The 26,677-nt window shown below is 39.1% G+C and overlaps 1 protein-coding gene and 1 long non-coding RNA gene across 2 annotated transcripts in view; one reads left to right on the plus strand and one right to left on the minus strand.

The window, feature by feature from the left end:
- Window positions 1–729: 729 nt before the first annotated feature.
- Window positions 730–3,111, plus strand: s1pr4 (sphingosine-1-phosphate receptor 4). Its single transcript, XM_008407947.1, has 2 exons — window positions 730–783; window positions 1,446–3,111. The coding sequence occupies exon 2, from the start codon at window positions 1,571–1,573 to the stop codon at window positions 2,801–2,803; it is 1,233 nt and encodes a 410-aa protein (XP_008406169.1). The 5' UTR covers window positions 730–783; window positions 1,446–1,570; the 3' UTR covers window positions 2,804–3,111.
- A 14,299-nt stretch (window positions 3,112–17,410) lies between these two features.
- Window positions 17,411–26,677, minus strand: part of LOC103464104 (uncharacterized) — a 10,786-nt gene continuing 1,519 nt past the window's right edge. Inside the window, exon 2 of the long non-coding RNA XR_533592.1 lies at window positions 17,411–18,796. This is a non-coding gene — a long non-coding RNA (uncharacterized LOC103464104). The remainder of the gene's footprint in view (window positions 18,797–26,677) is intronic.

Raw genomic sequence — 26,677 nt, forward strand, 5'->3', positions numbered from 1 at the left:
TGCAGAACGCCTCATATGTTGGCCGTCAACATGATCTTGTGTTAACATTTACGATAAAAGCAGTTTTTGATCTGTTCTGTTGACTGTTTTTATTTTGTGACCTAAAAGCAGCAAAGCAACAACCACAGCTGTGAGACGAAGCTAAATGAAACCCTTTATCTACAGGGAGGGGCACCTTTCCATCTGATGGGAGTTCCTGTTTTTCTCTTGCACCTTCTGAGAAATACCAAGTGAAAGAAAAAAAAAGTCCCTTTAAATTAGATGCTCCTGGTGTCCTGAAGCTGTGAGTGCAAGTGCACAGTCTTGCCACATATCCTTCAAAATATTGAGTCATGATTCAGTTTTTTTGCAAAACATACAACTGTTTGAGGGGGTGGCAGATGTTTTGAAAGACCCTTTCCCGCAAAAGGTATTGGAGGTCAGACGAAATATCTGACGCTCAGTAAAAGTTTCATGAATGCATTAGTATGGAAATTCACTATAAGAAATGTTATATTGCTGTAGTTAAAAAAAAAACATTATGCCAGAAGGATTTAATTTTAAAACTTTTAATTTGTGGGTGTAAATGCTCACAGTTATTTTTTTAGGCAATGATGATAGCACAGGACGATGGTAATCTCTCTGTTGCATGTGCAAGTGCATCTATGCGTGTGTGTGTGCGTGCATGCGTTTTGGGTGGGGTGTGCAACTTTACTCACACAGGCTTATTTCCCCATCAAAAATGAGCTGCAAAAATCTGTTGAGGCTCACACACTCTCAGCATCAACATCATCAGCAGCCAGAGTAAGTACTCTCCATGCTTTTACATCAAGCTACACATATTAGAAATACCTGCAAAAAATGTAAAAAATATAAATTAATTTAAACAAAAGGATCAGATAATACATTTTTTGTTTAGAATATATTTTTTGCTTGTTTTATTAATTAATCTTCAATTTTAACTAGAATTTTTTTTTTTTTTACTTCAGTTTTTGCTCAATTTAAAATTAAATTTACATACGGTACATCTAATTTCCAAAAAGATGACTTGTGACCCTAAATATATTCTAACTTATTGATTTTTCTCCGTTTTTGTGAAAAGTGTTTTTTGGAAAAAAAAAAAGATGAACAAAAATTTCTGTGTAGTTTTTTTTTTTACAATTTGACAATAATTTATCAGAGCATCCTGCTGCAAAAAAAAACATTTTCCAATATTCTCGATGAAAGCAGCTGCTGCGTTTCCTCCATGTGGTAATTTAAATGCCCTCGTTGCTAACTCATCCTGTGTTAACCGCAGAAAGGTGGAGATTGTAGCGCACATGGTAGGCATTTAAAAGATGCCTTTTAAAGTACTTCAAGCCCCTCACCAAAACATGCATTGCACAGGACCGGAGGGGGTTTCTATTTTTTGCTTTAACTCTTGTATGAAATGAAGTTGATCTTACTTCTTCTTTTCTCCCTCTCAGGTGTGTGTTGTGTGCTGGCTCTGCTGGTTAGAGGTTGCAGATAGCCTGTTTGATCACAGGAGTTTTCTGTGCAGCTCTTGCCAGCTTGGTGGTTCAGCCTCGATTTTCATCTCTGGTTTGTCACGATGGAAGTCCTCTCCTACCTCACCTCCCCGTCCTCCTGCCCCCATGTGTACCACCTGCCAGCTTACCCCAGCAACAGCTCTGTGCCAAACGAAGCCACTACAGCCACAGGGACCAACCAGGTGATCCTGAGGCACTACAACCACACGGGCCGCCTGCAGAACAGGACGACTTCAATCACCCAGGCCCCCATCAGCGTCTCCATGTCCGTTTTCCTCTTTTTCAGCGTGTTTATAGTCCTGGAGAACTTCCTGGTGCTGGTGGCCGTCATGTCCCGCATCCGCCACAGCCGCCGCTGGGTTTACGTCTGCATTGCTAACATCACCCTGAGCGACCTGCTCACTGGTGCGGCCTACGTGGTCAATATCTGCATGTCCGGCAACCAGACCTTCCGCCTCACCCCAGCCCTATGGCTCTTCAGGGAGGGCATGCTGTTCGTGGCCCTGGCAGCCTCCATCTTCAGCCTGCTGCTGATTGCGGTGGAGCGCTACACCACCATGATAAAACCTCTGCACCAGAAGTCAACCAGGAAGACCTTTCGGATTTACGGCCTGGTGGTGCTCTGCTGGATTCTGGCGCTGGTTATCGGTTTCCTCCCCTTGCTGGGCTGGAACTGCGTCTGCAGTCTGGATGGATGCTCCACTCTCCTCCCTCTGTACTCCAAGAGCTACATCTTCTTCTCCCTCATCATCTTCTTCCTCATCCTGCTGACTATCGGGGTGCTTTATGGTGCCATCTACTGCCACGTACACAAGAGTGCCCAGCTGGGCCCTCAACGCAACCGCAAACGCTCCCTGGCTCTGCTGAAAACCGTGATCACCATCGTGGGGGTCTTCTTGGTCTGCTGGGGGCCGCTCTTCATGCTTTTGCTGGTGGATTTCTTCTGCGCCTCCCGCCAGTGCACCCTGCTGTTCAGCGCCGATTTCTGCATCTCCCTGGCCGTCTTCAACTCGGGCCTCAACCCCATCATCTACGCGTTGGGCAGCAGCGACATGAGGAAGGCCATGGCCGAGCTACTGTGCTGCTGCTGCCTGAGGGCYGGCCTCTGTCGCCCCGACAAGTTCATTTCCAAGGAGACCAGCAGCACCTCGGAGAACAGGAGGGACAGTCTGAGAAATAGCTTCAGCAAGGCCAGGAGTCTGAGCGTGGCCTCCCCACCGCCGACCCCAAGCAAGCCTCGCAGAAAGTGCAGGCTGAGCACCACAACCAGCTGCCTGTCAGTTTCAAGTGGTTAAACCACAACGTGCTCCCCTCCCAAGCAAGCAAGACCGGTGTGCACTGACACACGTCTAACCGTTTCCTCTGACTCTTGGTTTGACTGTTCACTGCACGGACGATAAGATGTTTTTAAGAGAACCTTAAAAAAAAAGGAATTTAGCGTTAAGTATGCCAGGAAATGAAAACTCCCAGGGAACGAAACATTCAGTTTGTCAATGCAACTCCCACATCTAGAGGAAAACTCTTTGAACTGGATCATTTGGATGACATTTAATGTATATTAATGTATTTTGAATGCAGAAAATGTGATGTCGTTTTGTACAAAAAACTGATGGAAATATAAATAAAATTTATTTTTGCGTTAAATATGATGTCTCGGAGTAGTGATATCGCTAGATTCCTCTAGAGGGAGACACTTTATTAAAGGAGTCATGCAGATTTATACTAAAAACAATAAACAACTTTAAATGAATCATCAGAAATGGCACCAGATCAGAAATGTATCTTATTTAGTCAAAAAAAAAAAAAAGATTGTTTTTCTTTTGAACTAAGCTTTAAACAGACTTGTCCCATGCTGTTTGGCACTTCCTGCTTTTTTGACAGGATGACTGATGGAGGTTTCAGCTCAGGGCCCGGTCTGCAGCCCTAAGGGCACTAACAGCCAGAGCTAATTGATAAATTCATTACGACTGTCTGGCAGGCCAGAGAGATAAGCTGTAGCCGATAGTCTGCACATTCGAGTACACACGGCTGACTGTACCACACGTCTGCTGCCGAGCACTGGAGCAACTTGTTTTGTCTTGACTTTGCAGTAACTATTTTTACAAAAGCAAAACCGTGACTTTCTCACAATTCATTTCACAGCTGCAGAGCAGTCACAAGGACCGATCTCGCGGCTTGAGGGGGAACTCAAAGCAGCGCTTGTTGGTCGAACATCAAAATCTTTCCGCTTTCATTGTAATGTGTTTGCTTGATTTTCTGAAGCATTAACTTTCACTCTGAGTCAGTGAGTTGTTCCTCACTTCATATCCGTAGAGAAAAACACTTCACTTGTCTTCCATAACACTGAAGATTCAGGGTTATTGACTAAAATCAAGATACTAATGTTTTAAGCAACTCAGATTATGCTGACTGAGAGTTTTTGAGCCTTTCGTGTCTTACTTTGTTCAGTTCAACTCCTCATGGTCATCAATTAAGTACCATGTTTTCAAAAAATGAATTTGAATTTATATTCATGGATTGGTATGGAAATGACCCCTACAGCACCTGGTAGTGGTATGAAAAACTCCATGGAAGTACACAGGAAGCTCTGTAATTAAAGAGTTCAGGTTAGCTGCTGTAATAGAATCAGGGGGAATAAAAAGACTCGATTGAGAATCCAGTAACCTTTCTGGGATCGATGAAAGAGCTTTGATCCAAGGGGTGCTGCTCCTTCAAGTGCTTGTTAGTGTGAGGATCCAAACGAATGAGGCTGTGCAAGCAATCAAAAAACTCCTCTTCTGCCTGGGCGGCAAATCACTGAAAACAAAGCTCAGCATGCAAGAGGGACGAGGATACATGAGGTTGCTGGGAATCCGAATCCAGGCAGAACTTGGAGCAGAAACGATGCTCAGAGGTCAGAAGCTCGGTAGAAAAAGTAGAGGACTAGGTGAAAAGGGAGGATCCACAACAAATGAACAAAGTCTTAAGAGACTTTAGACTAGGTGTACTATAGGAAAAAATCCACCAAATTATAACTTGTGCACGTAATTCTTGTTTGGACAAAATGTCTATTTTCCACCGTGAAAAAGGGAAAAGGTCAAACAAATAAATTAAGAGTCCATTTTGTTCTCTCTACACAATGTCACTATAAAAAAAGTATCTAAGTGTTAAAACTGAGCATTTACTTATGCATCACAGAGTGCTTTAATTTTGTTGTTGACTTATTTTTTAACAAGCAACTTACCTATAGGTTTAATGAAAACATTTAATTATTTGTGTTCTAAGTTTAGCTAAATGGTTTTAAAATTTTATATACATTTTAAAAACTTTAGAATAATTATTTGTAACTTGTAGTAGTATTTTTTTTCACTCTTTGTTTTTATTATAGCATGACTTTCTACAGATATTTCATTTTTATCACCAAAATTGTCTCTTCAAAAATAAGTAAAAAAAAAAAACTAAAATCACAAAAAAATTGTATTGTGATTTTTTTTTACCTGCTCAGAAATAAAGTATGCCAATAATGTTTTAAATAAATAACTAAAATAGTAATATTTTTGTAGGAAAGGGATGTGTAAATCATATTAAGTCCAAAACAAAAACAGGTATCTGCATGTTTGCCTTATTAAAAGAAAGGTATCAAGTTTTCAAATAAATTGTGCTCAAGAAAGAAAAATAGGGGTGGATAGCCTATTCTCAGCACAATTTGGGTCAGTCGTTCTCTGAAAATGCTCGCTATAAGAAGCCAAGTTTCATAAACAAAATAAAAGTAGATTTGGGTTCACTTAAGTCTGCTTTTTGAGTAGAAACCACTGGATAGATGTGGTTCTATTTACTGTAAAATGAAATATTCAATAAGCACTGTATTTTATTGGTAATAATTTTGCTCTTGATTAGAAACAAGAAGACTTTATCTACATCATCCACTTGTGCTTGAGGGCCAATTTTGAATTGCAGTCAGCAGCAGCACAAAATTAGTTCGGGAATCAAAAAACATGTTTACTATCACTGGTTTACTAAGTATAAAATTAACACTTGTTAAAAGACTAGATGAACCACTGCACTTTAGTGATGTATTTTAACAGTTTCTGATCAGGATGACTAATTATGATGGTGATGATTGAAGTTGACTCTCATAAATAAATGTGTGTGGTTAATGAATCATGGTCACAGATTCACTAACCAAGTTAAACAAGGTGTCCAGCGTGTTAAAAGTCTCTTAAAAAATTAGCAGATTGTTGCTGTAAATGCCTGGAACGTCCCTGCAGACCACAATGCTCGTCTTATTCCCCTCCCGACAAGTTAGCGCCAGGCCCATTAGCCTCAACAGGAAGAGCGCTCTCTCAGAGAGCAGGTTTAAAAGCTCAAACATAATTCTGGGATTTTATGTTTACTGTCGAATAGCAACATGTTTTTTTTCTGTACCAAATACCACTCTGGCGTTTCATTAATTTGCCATTTTAGAAAGATATTAAGCATTCAGTAGCTCGTGAATGATTTCTGAGACTGGTAATGCCTACAAAATATATTTAATATCTTATTATTGAGCTCAGTTTGCATGACTACATATATTTTCTTCACATCTAACAATCTATAGCCTCAGAAAAATTTGATTACCAAAAGCTGTGACATAAAAGACCTTTCAAGATGTTGCAATAATTAACTGCAGCTTCCTCGTTAAAAGTCATGAACACTGTGTTGCAATGCATTCTTATTTGGTGAGAATGTTTTAGTATCATTCACCCTCGAGAACTTGAAGTTTGAAAGGCCACAGTCACAGTTTCTTTTGTCTGCTGTTTTCTAATCGAAAGAGCTAGGCAGCTTAGTTTTTGGATGGGTTCCTATGTGTGTTGTATTTAAATATATTACAAAGAAAATTTCAGAGTTTGGAATATGAATGTGACAGAAAAATAAGGTAGGATGTATTGATAGCATAAATTTATTTCAACATCTTGTTGAATGTGTGACAAAAACATTGAGATGCTTTATAGCTTCACGAGAAAACGGAGGGAAAAAAATGCAAAACTTGTTTAAAAACAGATGTTGAGCAACAATTCTGCACAAACTCTGTGCCAAACTGATGTCAATGAACACAGCTTGTTAAAAGGGAATCATTTAAATGGCTCAAGGTCACTGTTATCATCTATTTATGAGCTACCAATAAAGCACAATTGAGTGCCATACTACTGAACCTGTGTTGTTTATCTCAAAGCCCAAAGCATTTTTTTTTCAGATTTCACAACCACATTTTTCTCAATTTACATACATACTTCAGACACTAAAACATTATCTCTCTATTGCCCCATTTTTACTCTTAAAAACACAGACCTAAAGGTTTGTGCAGGTCATTGCTTGTCTTAAATCTTAAGTTGAAGTTCAAAATAGACCAAAGCAACAGTTTGTGTCTTTTGATGTCAATAATGATGTCAAAGATGCTCCACACTCACTCCAATCTATCAATGTTGAGTTCAAATGGCTTGTGCAAGTTGCATGGGCTTGTCAGTGTCAGTAGAGAAAATGAAATAACAATTACAACACACAGTATTTTGCCCTGAAACACAGACTGATGTCTAAACCATCCAAAAGCAGGCATTTTTTAGGACTGGCTTACTCTGAATTTGTTTGTATTTAAGGCAGGGAAAGCAAGCTCATATCTGTCTGGATGTGTGCATTTTGTGCCGTCACTGCTAAACATGAGGGATAAGCGTCCTTCATTCATCCCTCGGGCCTGGCACAGCTCCAGATCTGCTGCCTGAAGAAAAACCAACAGCAAATTCCTGCCTTTATTAGCTCAAGGCTCAGAGACATTTGTTGTATCACATCTGACGTGTCGGAGGTTGATCCAGGGCCCTCGTCGTTGCTCTCTGTCTCTCTTTCTCTCTCCTTACAACAACAAGGCCCGCTCTTTGCTCCAAATGAGGTACGATGGGTTAATGATGGTTGCGTGCAGACATGGCTATGCCCTCGATAATTATCTCGCTGCCTCTGCCTCCAGGTGTTGCGCAGACAGCTAATGATGGGCTGTCTGAGAGCAGGAGAAGGCAGTGGGTGAGGCAACGAGCGGCGCAGAGGGCGATCGGCGGCTGTCAACACCGCGACAACTTAGTGGCACATAAGAAAATTTAAAAAGAGATAAGAAACAATACATTTCTGTGTGGCCTAGCTTATTTTAAAATGTGTCAGTGTTTGTCATGAAGCAGCTTGCAGGGTTTTCACATTTTAAATTGACTTCTTAGGGGTTTTTGTTTTTATTATTATGTCCAATAAAAATATAAATTTTTATTGTAAAGTGGAATGAAAATTTGCCACTGGTCTGAACTTGCTCACATAACTCTGATAGCTGCTAAAGAAAATCCAGAATCCACCTGTGTGTAAGTTAATCTTGTTTAAAGCACAAGATTTAAACAAATCACCATCATGATGGTGGCCGCATCATGATGGCCACCATCATGATGCGGCCAATGATGGTGGCCGCATCATTCTATCAGAGAGGCTTTTCTTTGGCACTGACAGGTAAGCTTGACAGAATTGGTGAGGAGATGGATGGAGTTACATGCAGGGCGATCCTGGACAAAAACCTCAGGCTGAAACAGATTTTAAGCCTGAGGTTAGCAAGACAACAACCCTAAAGATGCTAACAGAGCTATACACTGTTCAAAAAAAAAAAAAGATAAAAAGAATATCCATGGTCAGACTTGTTCAGTCAAAGTTCACACATTAATCTAATTGAAAATCTGGAGCAAGACATAAAAATTGATGTTTACTGACCCTCTCTATCAAATCTGATTGAGCTTGGACTTATTTGAAATCAACAAGAGGCAAATAATTCAGCATCTCTATGTACAAAGCTTGTAGAGCTGCCTGGACTCATATTTTCCTCCAGTATTTTTTTAAATGGGAATATATGTGGGGGTTTATTTTTCCAAATGACTAATTGCTTTCGATTTTATATCCTACTTTTTTCTCACCCACAATTTCAATCTTTTTGTTTTTCCAATTTTTGTATGTTTTTCAAAATAAACACACAAATGGCAAGTAGTTACCAGTTGACATGAGTAGGTGTGCGCACAGTGGTGGCAGCAGGAAAATGAGATTCAGGAAATAAAGACATTAAACTTTCCAGTTAAACATCTGTGACCGAATAAGACCTTATGCAATGCACACGTACTTGAGTTATATTTATCATACATCTGTAGCTATGAACACTAATCGCTGTTACCACAGATGTCTTCATGTAGGGAGATACATCAAGAAAGCCGATAACGTGATCCGGTTGAAATGGTCCGGCTCCACTGTTAGCTTCATCTGGGCCCAGACTAACCTCATCTGCATGCATGCAAAGTTCTGGTCTGACTAGAAGAATTGTCAGTGGCTAAATGTAAAATGACAGTAAAATCAATTGTATTGAGGAGAAAAACTGTATGGTATTTTGTTTTGACACAAGCGTTTCCAGTGCCCTGCTGCTTGATTACCGTGGAAAGACTGATCACAAACCACTTGAGCTCCTTGTCGGAAGAACGTCAAGTTTCCAAAGTGGTTGAATCTAATAATGCAGCTCTAGAGATTGGGTTTGCACACTGTCATGTCAAGCGACCTGATTCTATAGGAACAGAAAATTACCAAGAGGAGTGGTTTAACCAGTGTGAATAAACTTCAGGGTAAGTGAACTGTGAGTGACATCAACACTTGATTAAAGACATGCAGCTCATCATGCTGACAGAAAGAAAAAGAAAACCTCCCACAATGTAATAAACGACAGAAATTACAAGAATGCCTTGACTCAGATGAGTTGCATCTCAACGAGTGAAGGATTATCATTCCTTTTGCACTTGCACACACCTGCAACGTGGAGCAAGACACACCTCATAAAAGACTGCATGAGGTGGCAGCCAGTTTATCTGGAAGGTCCAATCAGCTGCAAGGACGATAAATAATGTCGCATTTAACTAACTCACTAAAATGTTTCCAGCAAATATCTATTTATCTTGACAGCAATGCATCTTATTGTCCAACAAGATTTGTCCAAATCAGTATGAAGTTACTGTAGTGTCCAGCTATGGCTTCTGCCAGACACCTTTACCCGCTGAAGGGGTAAACATGTCCAATACAGTTCTAGTTTTTTACAGAAAACTTGTTCTTCTGCTTCATAAATTCAGTGCTTTGTTTTGAAGATCATTAAACTTAATAACTAGGGGTGCTCAGTGCTCAGTGATGTGTAAACTCAGCTGGAGTCTGCAGCTCCAAGGAGGAACTTTGTGTAAATACGTGGCACGTTATTTGAGCAAGAGTTTAAGCGACATGTCAGAGCTGCTGTTGTGCTTTTGGACGTGTCCAAGAAATTGGTGGCAACCTTGTTTTGATGGAGGTCATGTTTGCTTTGTCAAAAGCTTAGGAAAATTGGAATAGCATATTTGTAAGGTGGCATACGTTCCTATACAAGTAAGAATAAGGGCAGATATGGTACAGATGATTTATAAAAAGTAATTCAATCTGAAACTTTGGACTTCATTTAGACATCCCCAGCAGACAGAGACCTGGGCACGTACACGCAAAGGATGGATTCCCACAACCAAGCTGATGAACCCGATCAGAAACCGCCAGATGTGCACTGAGCCGGTCGTTCAGTATCTGGTATTTTTCATTCACGCAGAGCATGAGTTCATCCATTGGCAACATCAGGAAGCTCTTCTTTCTACTCAAAGGAAAAAAAAACTCCCCCAAGAACACATCCTGGTTATTTGGCTAGCTCTCAGCGTCCCATTCCACATTCAAACGTTAATGATAAATATTCAGTGTTATGGTTACAGTTGCACCACGTCAATCAAGATCTGTCTGTTTTATGCAGGACAAGAAGAAGAAGAAGAAAAAATTGCATGTAACCTTCTTCATGCCCCTCCAGTCAAGAATCCGCCATTATTTCTGAATTTTATTCAGGATGATGTCTTCTTGTCTGTTATGGTTTTAAATCATGCCTTTTCTCTGTAGTACATAAAGACAAGAAGATTCAGCAAACATAAAGCAGAGTGGAAATAGGATAAATAAAACAAAGCGGAACACAAACAACTGTGGAAAACTAAATTCTTGAGTTCTTTTATAATTAAGTGTAGAATGCCCTTTCACCTTGACTCGATTATGTTTCCCCCCCCCGCTGCAATACAACTTAGAAAAAGGGTCATTGTTGGGAGATTTTTTTTTTCTGATGCCAGTGCGAACACATGTGGAGGAGGCAGCTCTTTCAAAATCTACAGCAGCCCTGAGAACAGCTGTTTCCTCTTTATCAGATTTCAGATAGCACACAGCGGATACACGGGAGAACCGCCAGAGGTTATGAGATATAAAACGACCGAGGCAGCCAGACTGTCAACTTAGATTCTCTTATTAAACATTTGTTTTGTTTTTAATGAATAAATAACATGTTCCAGTCAAAACAATGAAAAAAGACGCCACACTTTTTCAAACTACCTTTTCTTTGCGCTTACATTTCTGCGGTAAAATACAATTACCAATAACAACACGAGTTTTCTCCTGAGGCCTGGATGCTGGCCATCTGCTCCGACTTTGTTGTCAACCTTGGGAATATATGTGAGAGTTTTTCCCTCTCCTCTTTTCTTAATCCTCTCTCTCTCATTCTTGTTGTGCTCTGGACTGAGAATTGTGACCACTTAACTAATTGTGTGGTGAAAGATGTTCTGAGGGTGATTATTAGGGTTCGGTTGCAGAAAGTTTCCAAAGCGATGAGACGGGCTTTCTGTAAGAGGAGCACTCCAGGCGACTGTTAAAAACAAGAATCCACAGCCATCCCAGCAGCTGCCCCAGGCTTACGTGTTCTCATAATAACACACTGGTTTCAAGCAGTCGGTGGTTATAAAACTGAAGTATTTCAACAAGAGGACAAATAACTTTTCTTTTGACTCGTATTCCAACATGTTTATTTATTTTCTTTTGTATTTTGGAAAAACTGCAGAAGTTGAAACCCGGGAGCCAGAAAACCACACCTTTCCCTAAACTCAACCAAAGTTGTTTCCCGAATGTAACAAGTTTTTAATGCCTGTCAACGAGCCAATCTTGAATGATTTGCAACCTATCCGTCCTCACACAGTAAAGCAAAACATAAAAATTGGCACAAAGTTTTATAGCATCCTTTCTTTCTTCATGGAGAGCACATTTAGTCATGGTTTTCTATGACTGTACTTGTTGGGAAGGAGAAGCTGGATGATCAACTACTGACTAAAGAAATAAATATTATAAATCAAATTTAAATATTCGTTTTGTCAAGTCAAGAGCTTTATTATCATCTAGGGCTTAGAAAGACGACACAACCACACTTGGAGTGGAGATAAATAGAGCTTTACACTAAATATTCAAAATATTTCATTTTTAAAATTCAATTACAATGGAGCTAATATTGTGCAAATGTGGCGACTATGCGGGTTTTGTAGCGCTCAGTTGCTGTGAATCAATGTGATATTTATATATTACAAGTAAAACGTATCTGTTTCTCAAAACTAAAAATTAAAACTCTGCTGTTTGTGTGGGTTTAGAACACGTCTCAAACCTACAACTCTCCATATGAAGCCAATAAGGAGTATTTTTCATTACCGGCGCCAGCTGAGAAATAAACCCTGCCCCAACTTCGCACATTTTCACCCCACACTTCAAAGCGCTGTCACTCTTCTTCTCTCAGGGCTCAGATTGGTCTTGAGAGGGTTTTGGACCGGCAGGTTCTGAGGTTCTCGCTTTGCTCCATGAGGCCCGAGGAGTGGAAGGAGCTGCAGCTTTGTGAAACAGATGTTCCCGCTCAGCTCTAAACCAAATTACGCAGCGAGCTCGGAGCCACAGGCCACAACCGCATGGATGCTGATTGAACGGCAAAGAGGGGGCAAGGAAAGCAGATCCGGCTCAATAAAGCGGCCACATCACGAAATCTGGTCAGCCTTTGAGACGCGAAGATGAAAGGGATACTGACATCACTATGGAGACTAAAAGGAGAGCTGGAGGCTTTGGCGTTGGTACCCCATTGCAGTTTTGTTTTCAGCGTCGATGCATTAAAAAACGTGACAGATGTGTCAAAAATAAAGTGGAACCTCACAATTCTGATGATGCTGAGTTAAATTCCCCAGATTTGCAGGGAAAATTACATCTTTTTTTTTTTTTTACCTCATTCTATTATAAGCGGAAATATAATGTTATATCATGGCGTGGAAGCATTACTTTGAAAGGTGTTTCAAAGTAATGATCATTGTCTGTCTTGAGAATAAGTACCAACTTAACATTTCACCATCTCTCAATTCTGTTATGAAATATCAAGTTGTAAGATATATGGCTTAAAATGTTTATTTAATTTTCATGTACTTTCTAGTTTTAGTATATTTTGGACGACTGGCTTTGTGTTTCCTTTTGCATCAAATCACTGTTAGTAGTTACATGTACCGTCAAACAAGTATTTGTTTTAGTATCCTTTGCAGATGAGGATACACAAAACCCTATGCATCAATAATCTTGCGTAGGGTTAGGGTTTCCAACTTGTCTGATCCAGTAAAACAATTATCTTTAGCTAAAAATGGAAGAATGTCCTGTTGTCCTCGGGTCAAAATGACCGAGATTTGTATGTGTTTTCCCTATACACAGAAAATGAGGACAACAGAAGGGTTAGGTTTCTGTGAGGTTTTAATACTTGAGATTCAACAAAAGTTTTCTTTAAGAAGACCTGACTAGCTTTGTTTCACACCTATTAAATATTTATGTTTTGTTAAGTTTGTTTCTTAATTCTGCATGCATTGTGTTGTGGCTTTTTTCCTCATAAGCATAGAAGGACATTAGTTGTAGTCTGTACCAAAAAAGTGATCAAAATATGTTTAAACAGTAGTTTATGTTGAATAAATGTGGTCTGGATAGAGTTGAGTACTAATCTATCAACTGTAAACATTCATCCTGTCATCATAGATATTTTTCTGCACAGATTATTTTATGCTTTAGTAGGGAAATCTAAAACAAACATGCTAGGATGAAGGTCTGGGAGTGACAAGAGAAATTTAACCAACAAAAACCCAAATGGATAATCACAGATTTAATGAGAGTAGATTCCTTTCCACACAGAAATAACTTCTGCACAAATTGTTTTGCCTTTTCCCATAATAAACCAAATTATCATTTGACAACTGTACTTTTTTTTTATTCATCAGTGCTGTCTTTTTATCCGATTAAAATAGTCTCATGATCAGAAATATTTAAGTGCGACAACAAAGCAGAAACTGAAGGAACTGTAATGTCCTGTGAGTCTTGTGGTGAAAACAAAATGCGGAAATAAATCAACATTTAGATCATGGAGAGGAAAGGAGGGACAACTAGCTGGAGATTTGTCGTCTTAGCATCAAATTGTTACTCTCACCAAATAGTAAGTTTGACGCACGCAACAAAGCTTTCAGAAGCTTAAAACATTTACAAAACAGGTGAGAAATTGGTCAAAATATTCATCTCAAACGCATAGAAAGTGCACAAACACTGCTGTTCAATATTTTGTCAGCACTACAGTGTAAATACAGATTATTCCAGAAATGTAATAATGGAAGAATAGAAACTGTTTTTTATTTTTATTTTGTGAAGATAAGTTCTGTTTTTGATACAGAATTTTAAAGATTTAAGAAAAATATTTCTCAGACTTATTCAAACTTTATCACTTTAAATTCTTACTGGACTAGACCTGGAATGAAAACATGGCTAGACCTTAGACTAAATCATGCATCAAATTGTTGAACACTGTTGAAAGAGTCCTGACATTTAGAATAATGGACGTTATGCACCATCGTCTAAAGCATTTTGTTAGACTGAACACTTACATAAATCACAGCTAACTTGTCAGTCGTACCACCTTGTCACCATCACCTCCCGCTGTCCTTTTTTTACCTGATTATTTCCTTTCAGCTGAACAATTGTCCTGTGAAATTAAGCGCAACATAAAAAAAAAAAAAACTTTTACAGTCCCTGTCATGAACAGCAAAGCCACTGAATTAGAGAAGATTCATCAAGCTTAATGACGAGCTTCCATTTTCCTCTGGGCATAAAATGTACCACGAAGCTCGCTTCCTTTAGTGACCACGGGAATCTGAAGAGTCGGCAGGAATCAGCTTTGCACACATTCCCCATCAGTGCAAATGGGAACTGCTGGGTGACATTGATTACCCAGGCATAACATAGCAGACATTTCACTGGGATTACGCCACAGTCTCAGTGGAAAGAGTGGGAAATAAAGATGAAAGCTGCGCAAAACAACAAGATCAGCCTTTAAGATCAGCTGTGTGGGTTTGTGACAAAAAAAACAACACAAAAAAACAAGGACAGACTTGTAAGTAAAGAAAGCTAAATATGACTCATTCGTGTTTAGTTCAGAAGGTGCAGGGCTGCTAATTGACAAGTTCAAGAGCTTGACTGTGATTTTCATGGCTGACTCAAAGCGAGCCTTCAGTCTGTTCGGGGAAGGGTGCGGCCACCTTAACCCAACTGAAACACTGAGCTTGGGTTGGGTTTACTTGCTGCATGCAGGACGTGTCCTCCAAGTTAGTGAGCTCCACTCCTGTTCCTGCTGAACTGAGCCAGTTTTCAGGTAAAACACTGATACCAGTTCAGTAGGCACAGGAGGGCACAGCCCGGCACTCTTTCACAGGGCAAACCTCAGCGTACGAAATTCTGCAGAAGTCAGGTCAAACTTATTTATAAAGCACATTTAGAACAACAGGGTCCATCACAAAAGGCGATGCACAATGAACCCCCTGAAACAGACAACAGGATTTAAAGGAAAACAAAAGAGAATACTTGGAAACGGTAAAGAAATGGTGATCATACAATGCTAACGAGATGCAAAACTAATCAAAAGTAATTGAAAATAAATGCATTTTAAGTGTTTTTTTTAAAGCTTAGTAAGCAAATCTGAAACAAATAGACATTGAAAGATCACTTAAGAAATATTCAAGTGGCAAACCATTCAAAACTTCTCCCATCTTTTACCTGGTTTTAAGTGAAAGAAGGAAGCAAAGAGACGAATCAGATCTTACAGTCATAAAACCCCTATAACTGTTCTTTTTATCATTATTGGTGACAATGAATTAATTATTTCAAATATTTGAGTTGTAAGGAACAGTTGTTCAAGAAATTTTATATTTCAGAGATATTTTGAGGGTCACAAATGACCATCTCAAGCAGGCCAGCATTTAACCTTAGAAAATTATAAAAACATCCAGCATCATAACATTATTGCTGTTTAAAATGTATATTTATTCTGCGTGATTCTCAGAATCTGAGAGAGAATAAATCTGTGTGAACATTGTAATAAAATGTTGCATTTTTCCTCGGAAGCACATATAAGGTAAATAAACACTATCCCTGAGGAACACCACAATTTAAAGAAAGGTTGCTTCTTGTATGCAGCATGAAAAATAACAACAATCATAAAGCATTAGCTATTCTCTGCTTCCTCAATACCTGATACTCCCTATCTGTTTTTTTTGTCTTATACATAGTTTTATAGTTTGCTAAAAGCAATCCCACGTCTATGCTTGAATACCAAACAGTTTTAAAATACAGTGAAATAACACAATGCTGTTCCTAAAGCTTTGCACAAAAGCAACAAATTATTTGATTTGTTTTTAATTTAGTCTGCAGAATATTTAGAAACACTTTTAGTTAATTGTGCGCAAACAAAACTTTGGTTTAGAAAAAAAATATTCTCATGCTTCATGAACTTAGTATTTGCTTTGAACGCTCTAAGACGTAATAACTAGTGTTTTGGCTGCTGTCTGGACAAAGTTTGCAAAGCATGCTCAATGAAACAGAAAGACCAGAAGTGCTGAGACAAACCCCACATTTCTTAGCTCAGTTAAATGTGCTTAGTCTACATTTTGCACGCTATGCACACAAATATAAGTCACGCTTTTCATAAACTGTCCACACAAATTGTATTTTCACAGCTCACTGGTGTTGCCACAAATATTAAATCCCAGACATTATCCTAACAACAAATGGTATTTGAAGTCAGAGTCTCCAGCAACAATCATCTAAAACAATTTCCAGCATCATAACCGGGTCATTTCTTGCTTCAAGTCACTGTCGTTTTTCCCCCCCGCATCTTATCTTGTTTTACAGCAATGTTTTTAAAAGCTGAGAAAATATCTATTGAAATAAGTCACTGACTGATGTTCAAGGAAAAATATTTCAAGCTTACACATCTTATGCGTACGACAATATCTCTAACTTCAACTAGACTATGTGAAATCTTTACATTGTGCAACTCAAAATGGGATTAAAAAAACTATTTATGTTAATGAAAAAAATTTAAAAGTAATATAGTCACAAAGGAAGGATACAGAATGCTATGTACTCTGAGTTTATCATGCTGGGAGTGTTAATATCACTAATATTTACATGTATTACTAGTTTTCATTCTAAAACAGAGCTGCACAGGAAGGACTACGACAAACTTCAAGTTATATTTAAGAATCTTTTTGTTTCACTCCTTTGCAATAGGTTGCACCAACCCTATAAAAAATGAGTTTAATGCTGAGGTACACATACTGTGGCATTCTCACAGATAAAGATTAATGGCATCACTGTAAAATGGCTCCATTTCAGACTAAAGATGAATGTTACCATGAGTCAGAAAACACAAGTGCTCGTGTGTCGCCTCCAAAATACCCCAAACAGACTCTGAAAGTCATCAAGTCACCAGCAAACTCAACTCTCAGATCCACTCGGTCACAATGTACGGATTGGGGTTGTGTTAGTCAGCAGAGTGGGCAAGAATATTAGGAAACGCTGGAAACTGTAATTCAAACTTTTGTGGTCAGAGTGAATGCTGTGATTTCCATCATAACAGGAAAAGTGTTGAATCTAGCAAATGGATAAAAGAGCACCATGAACACACCACAGGCTAATAAAAATGTGATAATTTTTTTTATAAATTGAAAAGTAAAACTGCCTTAAATACAATTACAACTTGTCTCTTTCTTGAAGTGGATTGGTATTTCCTTCCTTCCCTCCTTAAAAACGTCAGTAAAACAAATGCAGGCAAAAAAAAAAAGCAACAAATAAATAAACAATTTGTAAAATCAAAAACAAAATATGTTTGAAGAGGAGCAGGAAGAAGCAGTGACTTATCCAGTCACAATAAACGTTTAAGCTCTCAATTAGTAAGGACACTCTATTCAATTTATGAAGATATATATTTAAGATTTTTTTTTTTTTTTTTGCCAGGTTTGAATGCTGTTAATGCAGGCATAAAATCAGAAGAGACGTCATGAGGTTGCTTCAAATTTTTTTCCAATTGCGTAAAGTTCCTATAGCATTTTAAATTATTGTACATGGGTCACATGGTCAGATTTTTGGGTCGGTTTATGAGAATAATCTGATCTAATGACATAAGTTTCTTTCATGCACAACAAGCTCAAAAATCACACGTCAGGCCATAATCGTGACCTTATCCTCCGTACACGTCATTTCATCTCCTCCTGACCTCTCACTCCTCCTTCTCTTCTTCTTTCAGCTTATCCGAGATCATCAAGTTCAGTCCATCCACCGGAACAAATCCTCCACGTTGAATCAACTATTTCACCTCGGGCACTGAACTTAGCCACTGTGAACAACACATTGCAGGGATCAATGCTCACCAATTAGCTAAGCTCTGTGCCTTTAGCAAGTGGGCGGCTGGCTGAGATTTATGTAGACCTTTACGTGAGACGTCGGCAGTGAAGTCAGTGGTTTCAGATTCTGCAGAGTGTTCAGAGGGCGCAGTGGAGGGATCTCCACTTTTATCTTAGCTCTCCAAATAAATTTCTTGTTTATAAACCCTAAAATCCAACATTTGAAATATAAACCTTCTCCTGTGTGGCTCTGGCTTGCATTTACATCCATTTCCTGGCACATTAGAGCACAGAGTGGTGAGGATAGTTTAAATTTCAAACAGCTGCAGCCTTAAATACACACAGACACAACTTAATCTTTTAGAGGTCTGCAGAGATGGGTTGATAGCGTTTTGGTTTAATTCCTCCATTGCTCCAGAATCGGGCCTCAAAATGAGTCCCTGGGTGGAAATGTGAGGTCGGGACAGACGTCCTGCTGAGCTGTGAAGGAGTGGAAATCCCTGGCAATGTGATTTTTGTTTCTCTTTGTGCATCAAATCACGGTGCCAGGAACCCTCCCCTAAAACAGCGAGACCAGGGGCCCGGTCTCCACCTCTCTGCCCTTTACCGCCCTCCGCACTGTTACATTGTTTTTGGACTCCAGATGCTTCTTTTTCACAGCAGCTGTGGAACACCTGTGACCTGGAGGAAAAGAAAAAGAAAGAGAGAGAGATAAAGAGAGAGAGAGAGAGAGGGAGAGAGAGAGAGAAGGTTTTAGATCCATTATTTCTCTCTCTGTGAAACAAAACCTTCATATCAGACCTTGCAGTGTTTTGATGATAATATATGATGCACTTAAGAGCACTCATCCAAGCCCTGCATTGGAAGATGACGCAACATAATGTGTGTAACAGAAAAATTGCATTTGTGAGATAAGATAAAAAAAATAATAAAAAAAAAATTCTGCGGGTTTTTTGTTGCAGTGATCAGCAGGAAGCAGCAGATGTGGAGTCTAGCTGAAACATGCAGAGCCAGCTACCTGCTCGATTGTTTTAACGCAAACCAGGAAACTCTAGCGGTGCGCTGCCAGTGGGTGTCTGTGCAGCCCCGGTTTCAGTTTAGACAGAAAGATGTTGGTTTGTTTTTCCAATGTTTAAGGCTTAAAGTTGCTTGATGAGGACACAGAAAAGAAAAAAAACACTTCTGCCGTTTTCTCAACTCTCTCCTTGCAGAGTTGTAAATGTCGTGGTGTACAGCTATTCCATCTTTTGTTGTTGTTTTTTTTGCTTGCTTGTTTTTGTTTGTGCTGCTTTGCAGAGAAATTTTCCGGCCCACCCGGGTGGAGAAGGAATAATGACAGGATTGTTGAGCGGTGAGGAGGAGGATGAGGTTAGGGCCGAGTCTCTGCGGTTTTTCCTTGATCACTTTTTGTGCATCATCTCTTCTCTTTCATTCCGGACTTTAAACCATCTGGGCTGGCAGAGTTTCCTAACAACAGGGTGAAGATGCCGCTTGGAAAAGTCTGGAAGGTTTTAAAATTTCATTCACGTGTTTTCCAAAAGTAAATACAATAACTAAGAAGAAAAGTCTAATGTTTTCTTCTGTTGCAGGAGAGACAGTCTGTTTTACTTAAGCTTTAATTGATTTATGTATACAGAAACATATTACATTAGAAAACAATCAAAATCACAGCCTTTAAAAATGAAAAACCTTAGCTATCCTCTCTGAATAAAGATTTATATTTCTAATTTTTCTCCATAAAGCCTTGGTATTCATGTGCAGAGCCTCGGTACATGTTGTACAACCTTAAAAAAAGGCATGCAGACGTCTTCCAGACAGAGAAATATGCCTGTGCTGTCAAGCAGTGTGTTAACAGTCAGCCACTCCCTGCACAGGAATCATGAATAAAAATGTTTGTGTAGATTGTGGGATCTGGAACACAAAGTTGTGCATCAGTGAACAGCAAAGGCAGAGAGAGGGAATGCCTGCGTGCGTGCGCTTCATTTGCATGCACAACTTGCGGCGTGTTTGTCTGACAAAAAGGAAAACAGAGAGAAAACGCTGAAGATGTGTGAATGAAGGGAGTGGCCGCTGCCCGCTAACGCCGCGGTGAGTCCATGTTTGTTTGATGGGCGTGAAAGTCGAAATGGGAAACGAGTGACTGGCGAGGCTGCTGTCAGACTAAAATGAACGATTGGTCACATCTGGAATGAAATCGAGAGTAACGTGGCAAAGATTTAAGTGATTCAAAGGCCTTGTTAATAAAAAATACATATTAAAAAAAGCATGTAGAAATGTATAGATGTATGCTGTTATTTTTAGACATATTCATTCCTAATCCAGAACCCACTACAGGAGTTACTCATCACTTTCGTTGGTTTGTGAAATACCAGATTTAATACGTTATGTCTGTGTGTGTCCAGTGAACCAGATTTATAGCCTGAAGGAACTTATTATTGCATTAAAGGCTGAAGATGTAAGCAAGTCATCAAATTTAGAAAAGCACACGGTTTGCACACTCAGCCAAACAAACTGACCCCATTCACGCAGGCAGCTTGTTGGGAAAATCAGTCGACAAAAGCGAGTTAAGGCGGCGTAGCAAACTGAAAAATGCAATAAATACCGTCAAGGACCTAAACATCTTCATGTGTCTGTCTCACTTTTTAAACTCTTTCTCTCGCTGCGTTTCTTCCCTCAGAGGATGACAAAAACCTCAAACCGTTTACTGAAAAGCACTTTCTCATGTAGCCCAGCTCTGCAGTCTGCAATGTTTACATAGGAGATGTCGAGATAAATGTGGTGGTGACTGCGGGTGCAGCATTCACATCTGAATCTAGCTGTGCCATGCTGATGTCGTGCTGCATTTCTCACTTCGGTGCAACTGTGATTTGTCACCTTTCTCAAGACAGAGCGCAAGGAAAGTGTTTGCAGGGAGACGGTTAAACAAGAGAATATCTGAAAAACGTTTTTAGCCAATCGCTGGCATGAATACACCTGGCTGATGCATTTTTTAGCATTAGAGTTGCTAACTGTTTTGTGCATTTAAGCTTGACAGCTTGTAGTTTAGAACATTAAACTTTTTTTTAATTAATTGTTCAGCGCCATATTTTGAGTTACTTGAAAACAAAATTATTTGAACAATGGATACCACAAGCTTAGGAAATTTGCAAACCCAACCAGTAAACAAAATAATTTTTGTTTACCAGCTGTATATAAATCAAAAAACATTTAAAATTGGAGATAATATAGTTTCTAATTTGCTGTCTACAGTAAAATAAAGTAATTTGTCAATGCAGAAGCAAAATTTTAGAAAAATCCAACCATTAATTTGCTGCAGTTATTCAGTTCAGAAAAAAAAAATCTAACACAAAAAAATTATAGCTTGCAACAGAATACCGTAATTGTTGGTAGCCCCAGTAATGAATGTAACTGGGGCGTTTGTATTTCATGCCTTTAATTATTTGCAAATTGACCTAAAAATTCAGGACATACTCTTTCTGAACATTTTCAAAGGACTTTTTAATGACTCTGAGACAGAGACATCTGGCTGTAGATGCTTTCCTTAATTAATTTTGAGAAACGTCTGTGTGTATCTGTGCCTGTGTTCTGATTTTCGTACCTTATTCTCCCTTAATTTGTGCCTGTTTTGCCCAGAATACACAGAAAGTACACAACAATTTAGAAACTATTAATTAATAACAACAAGTCTGTTTCTAATAGCCACTCTTCAAGCAAAAGAGCATGTGATTCAAGAAAGACACGTGTGATAATCTTTATAAATTAGAAAATAAATACTCATCTAAACCTACCCACATACATATCAAAAGCAAAACATTTAAGCCATCTTGAAATGTGATTTTTTTTAAAAAGGCTGGACAAAAAAATACTCTCCAAGGTTTAGCGTTAGAATTGAACAGACAGTGACAAATCAAAATGAGACATTTTCATTCCGTTTAATATATTCAGTAATTATTAAACTAAAACTAATATTGAAGAAAAGTATAAAAGCAAAACTGAATGTGAATATAAACTGTAGGTGCAAAAATTAAAGGTTATTGGCAGCCTTATGCTTAAATGTAAATAAGGTTAACATTAAAGTACTGCTCAAATCTAAACTTTGATGTATTTTAAAATGATAGTAATTAAAAAATGAATGTTTTAAGTAGGTATGCAAAAAGATCACGTTCTTCCAGAGTTCTGAGGAGATGCAGAGCTAAAACTTTTATTAGATGTATATATTGTCTGCAGTAGCTAAGACTCTTCAAACCCGGCCAGCAGATGACTCACTGCAGAAGGAACTTTAATCAGGGTGGCTATAAATCATTTATATCAAAGCCTTGAGCTGAGCAACATCAGTATTCACCACTGAACAACTGAAATCACAAAGTAACAATAATTATCTAACATGGTATTACATCTCGTAGCTAACCATAACAACTCCTGAGTTTCAGCGGCTGCTTTTCTAAGTTCCTGTAGCATGTAGTTGAGCTTGTATATCGTGTTAACAGGAACAATAGGTGGAGATCAACTTTCAGCTTGATTATTTACAGTTCTTTCCTCAGCCAAGTAAAAGTCATTTCTTTTACTTAAAAGAAAACACAAATTTTCTCTGCTGCTGCTTGTGTAACAATACCACACCTCTGTCTGCGTCCATCGGTTGGGATTTCAAGTCAGTTTCATAATTTGTCACAAGACGTTTGAATGAGACATGACACCCTGTCTTAGGTAAAATGACTTTACTTTACAGATCTTAAATAAGACTTTACCACAAAGTCATTTATTACAAAAAAATGTTTTTTTATCCTGGCAGCACGGTGGTACAGCTGTTAATACTGTTGTGTTGCAGCGAGAAGGTCCTGGGTTTGAACCCTGACCTTTGGTCTTTCTGAATGGAGTTTGAATGTTCTCCCTGTGCTTCAGTGGGTTCTCTCTGGGTACTGCGACTTCCTCCCATGGTCCAAAAGCAGTTGAGCTCTAAAAATTTTTACTCCTCTGTGTCACTGTGCTGCCATGTGACAGACTGCGCCTCACCTCTCGACCCAATGACTGCTGGAGATCAGCACCAGCCATTTTTAATCTTAATAAAACTTAACTCTAATTTTACAAAGGGTGAAGATCTTTGAGGCTAATGGGAAACTTTGAATATGCCTATAATAAGCTCCAGGTTTAAAGAATGATTCACTATACGTGAGATAAAAGCTGTAATGTTTCCTTTATCATAACAGCCACAGCTGTCTTATCTCGACCAGCAACTGGAATCACCTCCATATTCCCATGCTCACTTTATCACAAAAAGTTCACTTTTCTCTTTTCGTGCGTCCTCATGATGCACTCTGTTGAGACTTTGATGAGCAAAGCTAGCGGAGACGTCCTTTAAAACATTTGCGTCTGTAAAAGTGGTGCAAAAAGATTAGGAGGGGAAATTCATTTGATCTTTGAGTCATTTTAAGATTTTATTTGTTGAAAATTTGGAAGACTGTGTAACAATACAAAGCTACGTGTCATTTTGTGTTTGCCCATCCCTTAAAATCCCATTATATTGAAAAATGTTTCTGGCTGTACTTTTGGAAAATCATGGATATGGGTGGGCAAATTTACTTTCTACATCAACAAAAAACATAATAATACCACGTGCCGAACATACTGAATTCCTGCTTAGAAATTAGTCTCAGTCTGTCTTTTCAGTCCAACACTTAACACAATATTGTCCTTTTATAAGATTCCTAATAGACCAGTGGACGTCAATCTTTACTGTTCAGAAAAGCATTTTCACTCTTTTTCTTGTGACTACAGAGCAAAAATTGTTCAAAGCCACAAAACCAACAAGTTGACATAAGACTCATCACATTTTATAAACACCTCATGCAATAAAATCTGTCCTTTTAAAATAATAATAATTAAGGAATAATATTTCACTCTTAGAGTTTAGAGTGATACAAACATAACACAGAAAAAGAGTCTGCATAAAAAAGCAAATTCAATCCTTTTCCTCATGTATGGAAAATAAATAAATGTCTTACTACCAAGCCATTAGTATCACTTTGTTGTGGATAATCTGTGTTGATATTACGTTAAAAAAAAAAAAAAAAAAAAAAAGGACTGATAAATTCTTTTATATGCCTAAATAAAAAAAATTGGGTGACCAGTGCAGGAAGCCCAAAGAGCCACATGTGTCTCTGGAGCCGCTGGTTGCTGAACCCTTACAGAGACAGCATTGTGTACAAGCATTTCCTACACGATGGTCACAACTGACCAAGCACAAAAGGCCTTATCTGAACCAATCGCACCTCTGTAGGTAACTAAAGAACTCACGAGCATTAAAAAGTCATTACCCGTGTTGGCTGGGGCTTGGCTTCATTATTTAGCTCATTAGATCACTCACTCTTGATAATCCAGCCCTCCCATGTGACTGATGATGGGAGCAAGCATAATGCGGGTGCTTTTTCACATGTCCCATTAACAATAATCCACTTTACATAGTTAATGCAATTCAGCGGAGATGTAATTTCATGAAAAAAAATCAATCATTACCAACCTTTTCTTAGAAAAGACACCGAATAAGACACAAGAGAGCAAAAGAAAAGAAAAAGAAAAAAAAGAATTGGAGAACATTATGCCAAAAAAAGAAACACCCGGTGTTAAATCACATGAATGTGATCTTTAAAGAAGCAACAAGTCACTGGTTAAAAGAGGGATTACAAAATGGAAAAAAAAAAACGACAAAACGATCCAGCCGTCCTCGATGACAGGAACATGATCGATTATAATGCATGAGGGGAAATGGCACAGCTGCATTAAAGCCTGGCGTTGGCTATCTCTGAATCTGATAGCTTTAGCTTTTGTAGCTATTAGCTAATAGCTGCGGCCGCTCTGATAACATTTGGACTCTGAGGGGGAAGACCGTTATTGAGAAACCGCGAGGAACCGAAGAAGGGAGAGGAGCGAGACAGAGAAAGTAATGCTCCGAAGAGGGTAAAACCCCGAAGATGCGACAAATATGTGAGATCAGGTGACGTAGCTGTGGAGAAAATAAACCCAGACACAACAACGTGGGAATGCCAGGGAACACTGTGTCATTGCTATTAGTGGAGCCAAAGATAATAAAGTGTCTCCTGCTGCACTCAACCAATCCTTCCTAAATTTCCAACACACCTCCTCTGCTTTCAACGTCACGTTTGAAAACAAAAGCATGCTCTGAAGAAGTTGAATAGGTAAAAAAAAAAACAACCGAGAGAGAGAGAGAGACACTGATTCACCTTTTAAAATGACTTCACATTAAGGCGCAGAGGGAGTGGAGGAGGCTTGGGAGGAACTATTGAGATGCATCCGTCAGCATGGCGTGTGAGAAGGGCCAAGAGGAGTTGGCGTGTTCGGCTTGTGACCTCTGTAACCAGCAGGCTCCCTCCCACTTCAAGCATGCGATCCCTCCACAAACTCGGGCCTGTTTTTCCACCACACATGGCTTCAATTGGAGTTTACCGCCACCGCCACCGCCGCTGCTGCTGCTGCTGCTGCTGCTGCTGTTGTTGCTGCGTCTGCAGCAGCCAGGCATAGCACAACAAACCCGATTATGAAATCAGAAACTGGCAAACACTGCGAGCGTCCAGCCGGTGGTGTCACTCGGTCACAAAGAGCTCTGTCTTTCCCAGATTCTGTTTGTGTTTAATTTTAATAATTCCCTTTTTTTTTCCCATATACTTACTTCCATTCACATGTCGTGCATGTGTATATAAACGACCCTTCTTTTGGAATCCCGCAGCAGAGCCAACAAGGCAAGCTGTTTACTACTTCGTTGCTCGTAAAAAGAAAATATGCATCTGTCGGGGCCTGTATCAAAGGCTCCTTCATTTGGTTGCTGGCTAAGATGGTTTTGAATGTGTGCTGCCTGTGATTGCCTCGGTTCAGACGGAAATTCTCTGCGGTAGACGCAAGGCCGGGCTAAAAGGGCCGAGGGAAACCACGCTGTCCCAGCCACTTTAACACTCGGCATTTGATCTAAGCGAAACCCACCTACCTACCTACTGAAAGGAAAATGCTGCAAATATTTCCTACAAATTAAAATGCATTTGTTGTAGTTGATTTACTGTGATAAAATAAAATGGCCTTCATGGAAAAACAGAAAAAGCCATAAGTGATTAACTTTAAGTCCAGTTTGTTGTTTGCCACACACCATGTTGGGGACACAAAAAAACATGTGAACAATGTTCAAGAGACCAAAGCTGAACTTTTTGTCCTCCATCAGAAATGCTTATGCGTCACGGAAAACAAGCACATTCTCCACCACCATGAAGAAACAAAACTACAAAACACATGAAACTGTAGTTGAGGTTCACCTTCCAAGAGGATAAAGATCTCAAACTACAGCCAGAGCACCAACGGCCTAGTCAAAGACCAGAGTATTCATTCCCTATTGAACTTTTTTGCTTTTTGTCACTTTAGAATAACAAACGTTTTGAGGACAAAATATGTGACAGACCAACAAAATGAAATCTATCTATCTATCTATCTATCTATCTATCTATCTATCTATCTATCTATCTATCTATCTATCTATCTATCTATCTATCTATCTATCTATCTATC

This window comes from Poecilia reticulata, linkage group LG4 (genome assembly GCF_000633615.1).
Source record: "Poecilia reticulata strain Guanapo linkage group LG4, Guppy_female_1.0+MT, whole genome shotgun sequence".
NCBI lineage: Eukaryota > Metazoa > Chordata > Actinopteri > Cyprinodontiformes > Poeciliidae > Poecilia > Poecilia reticulata.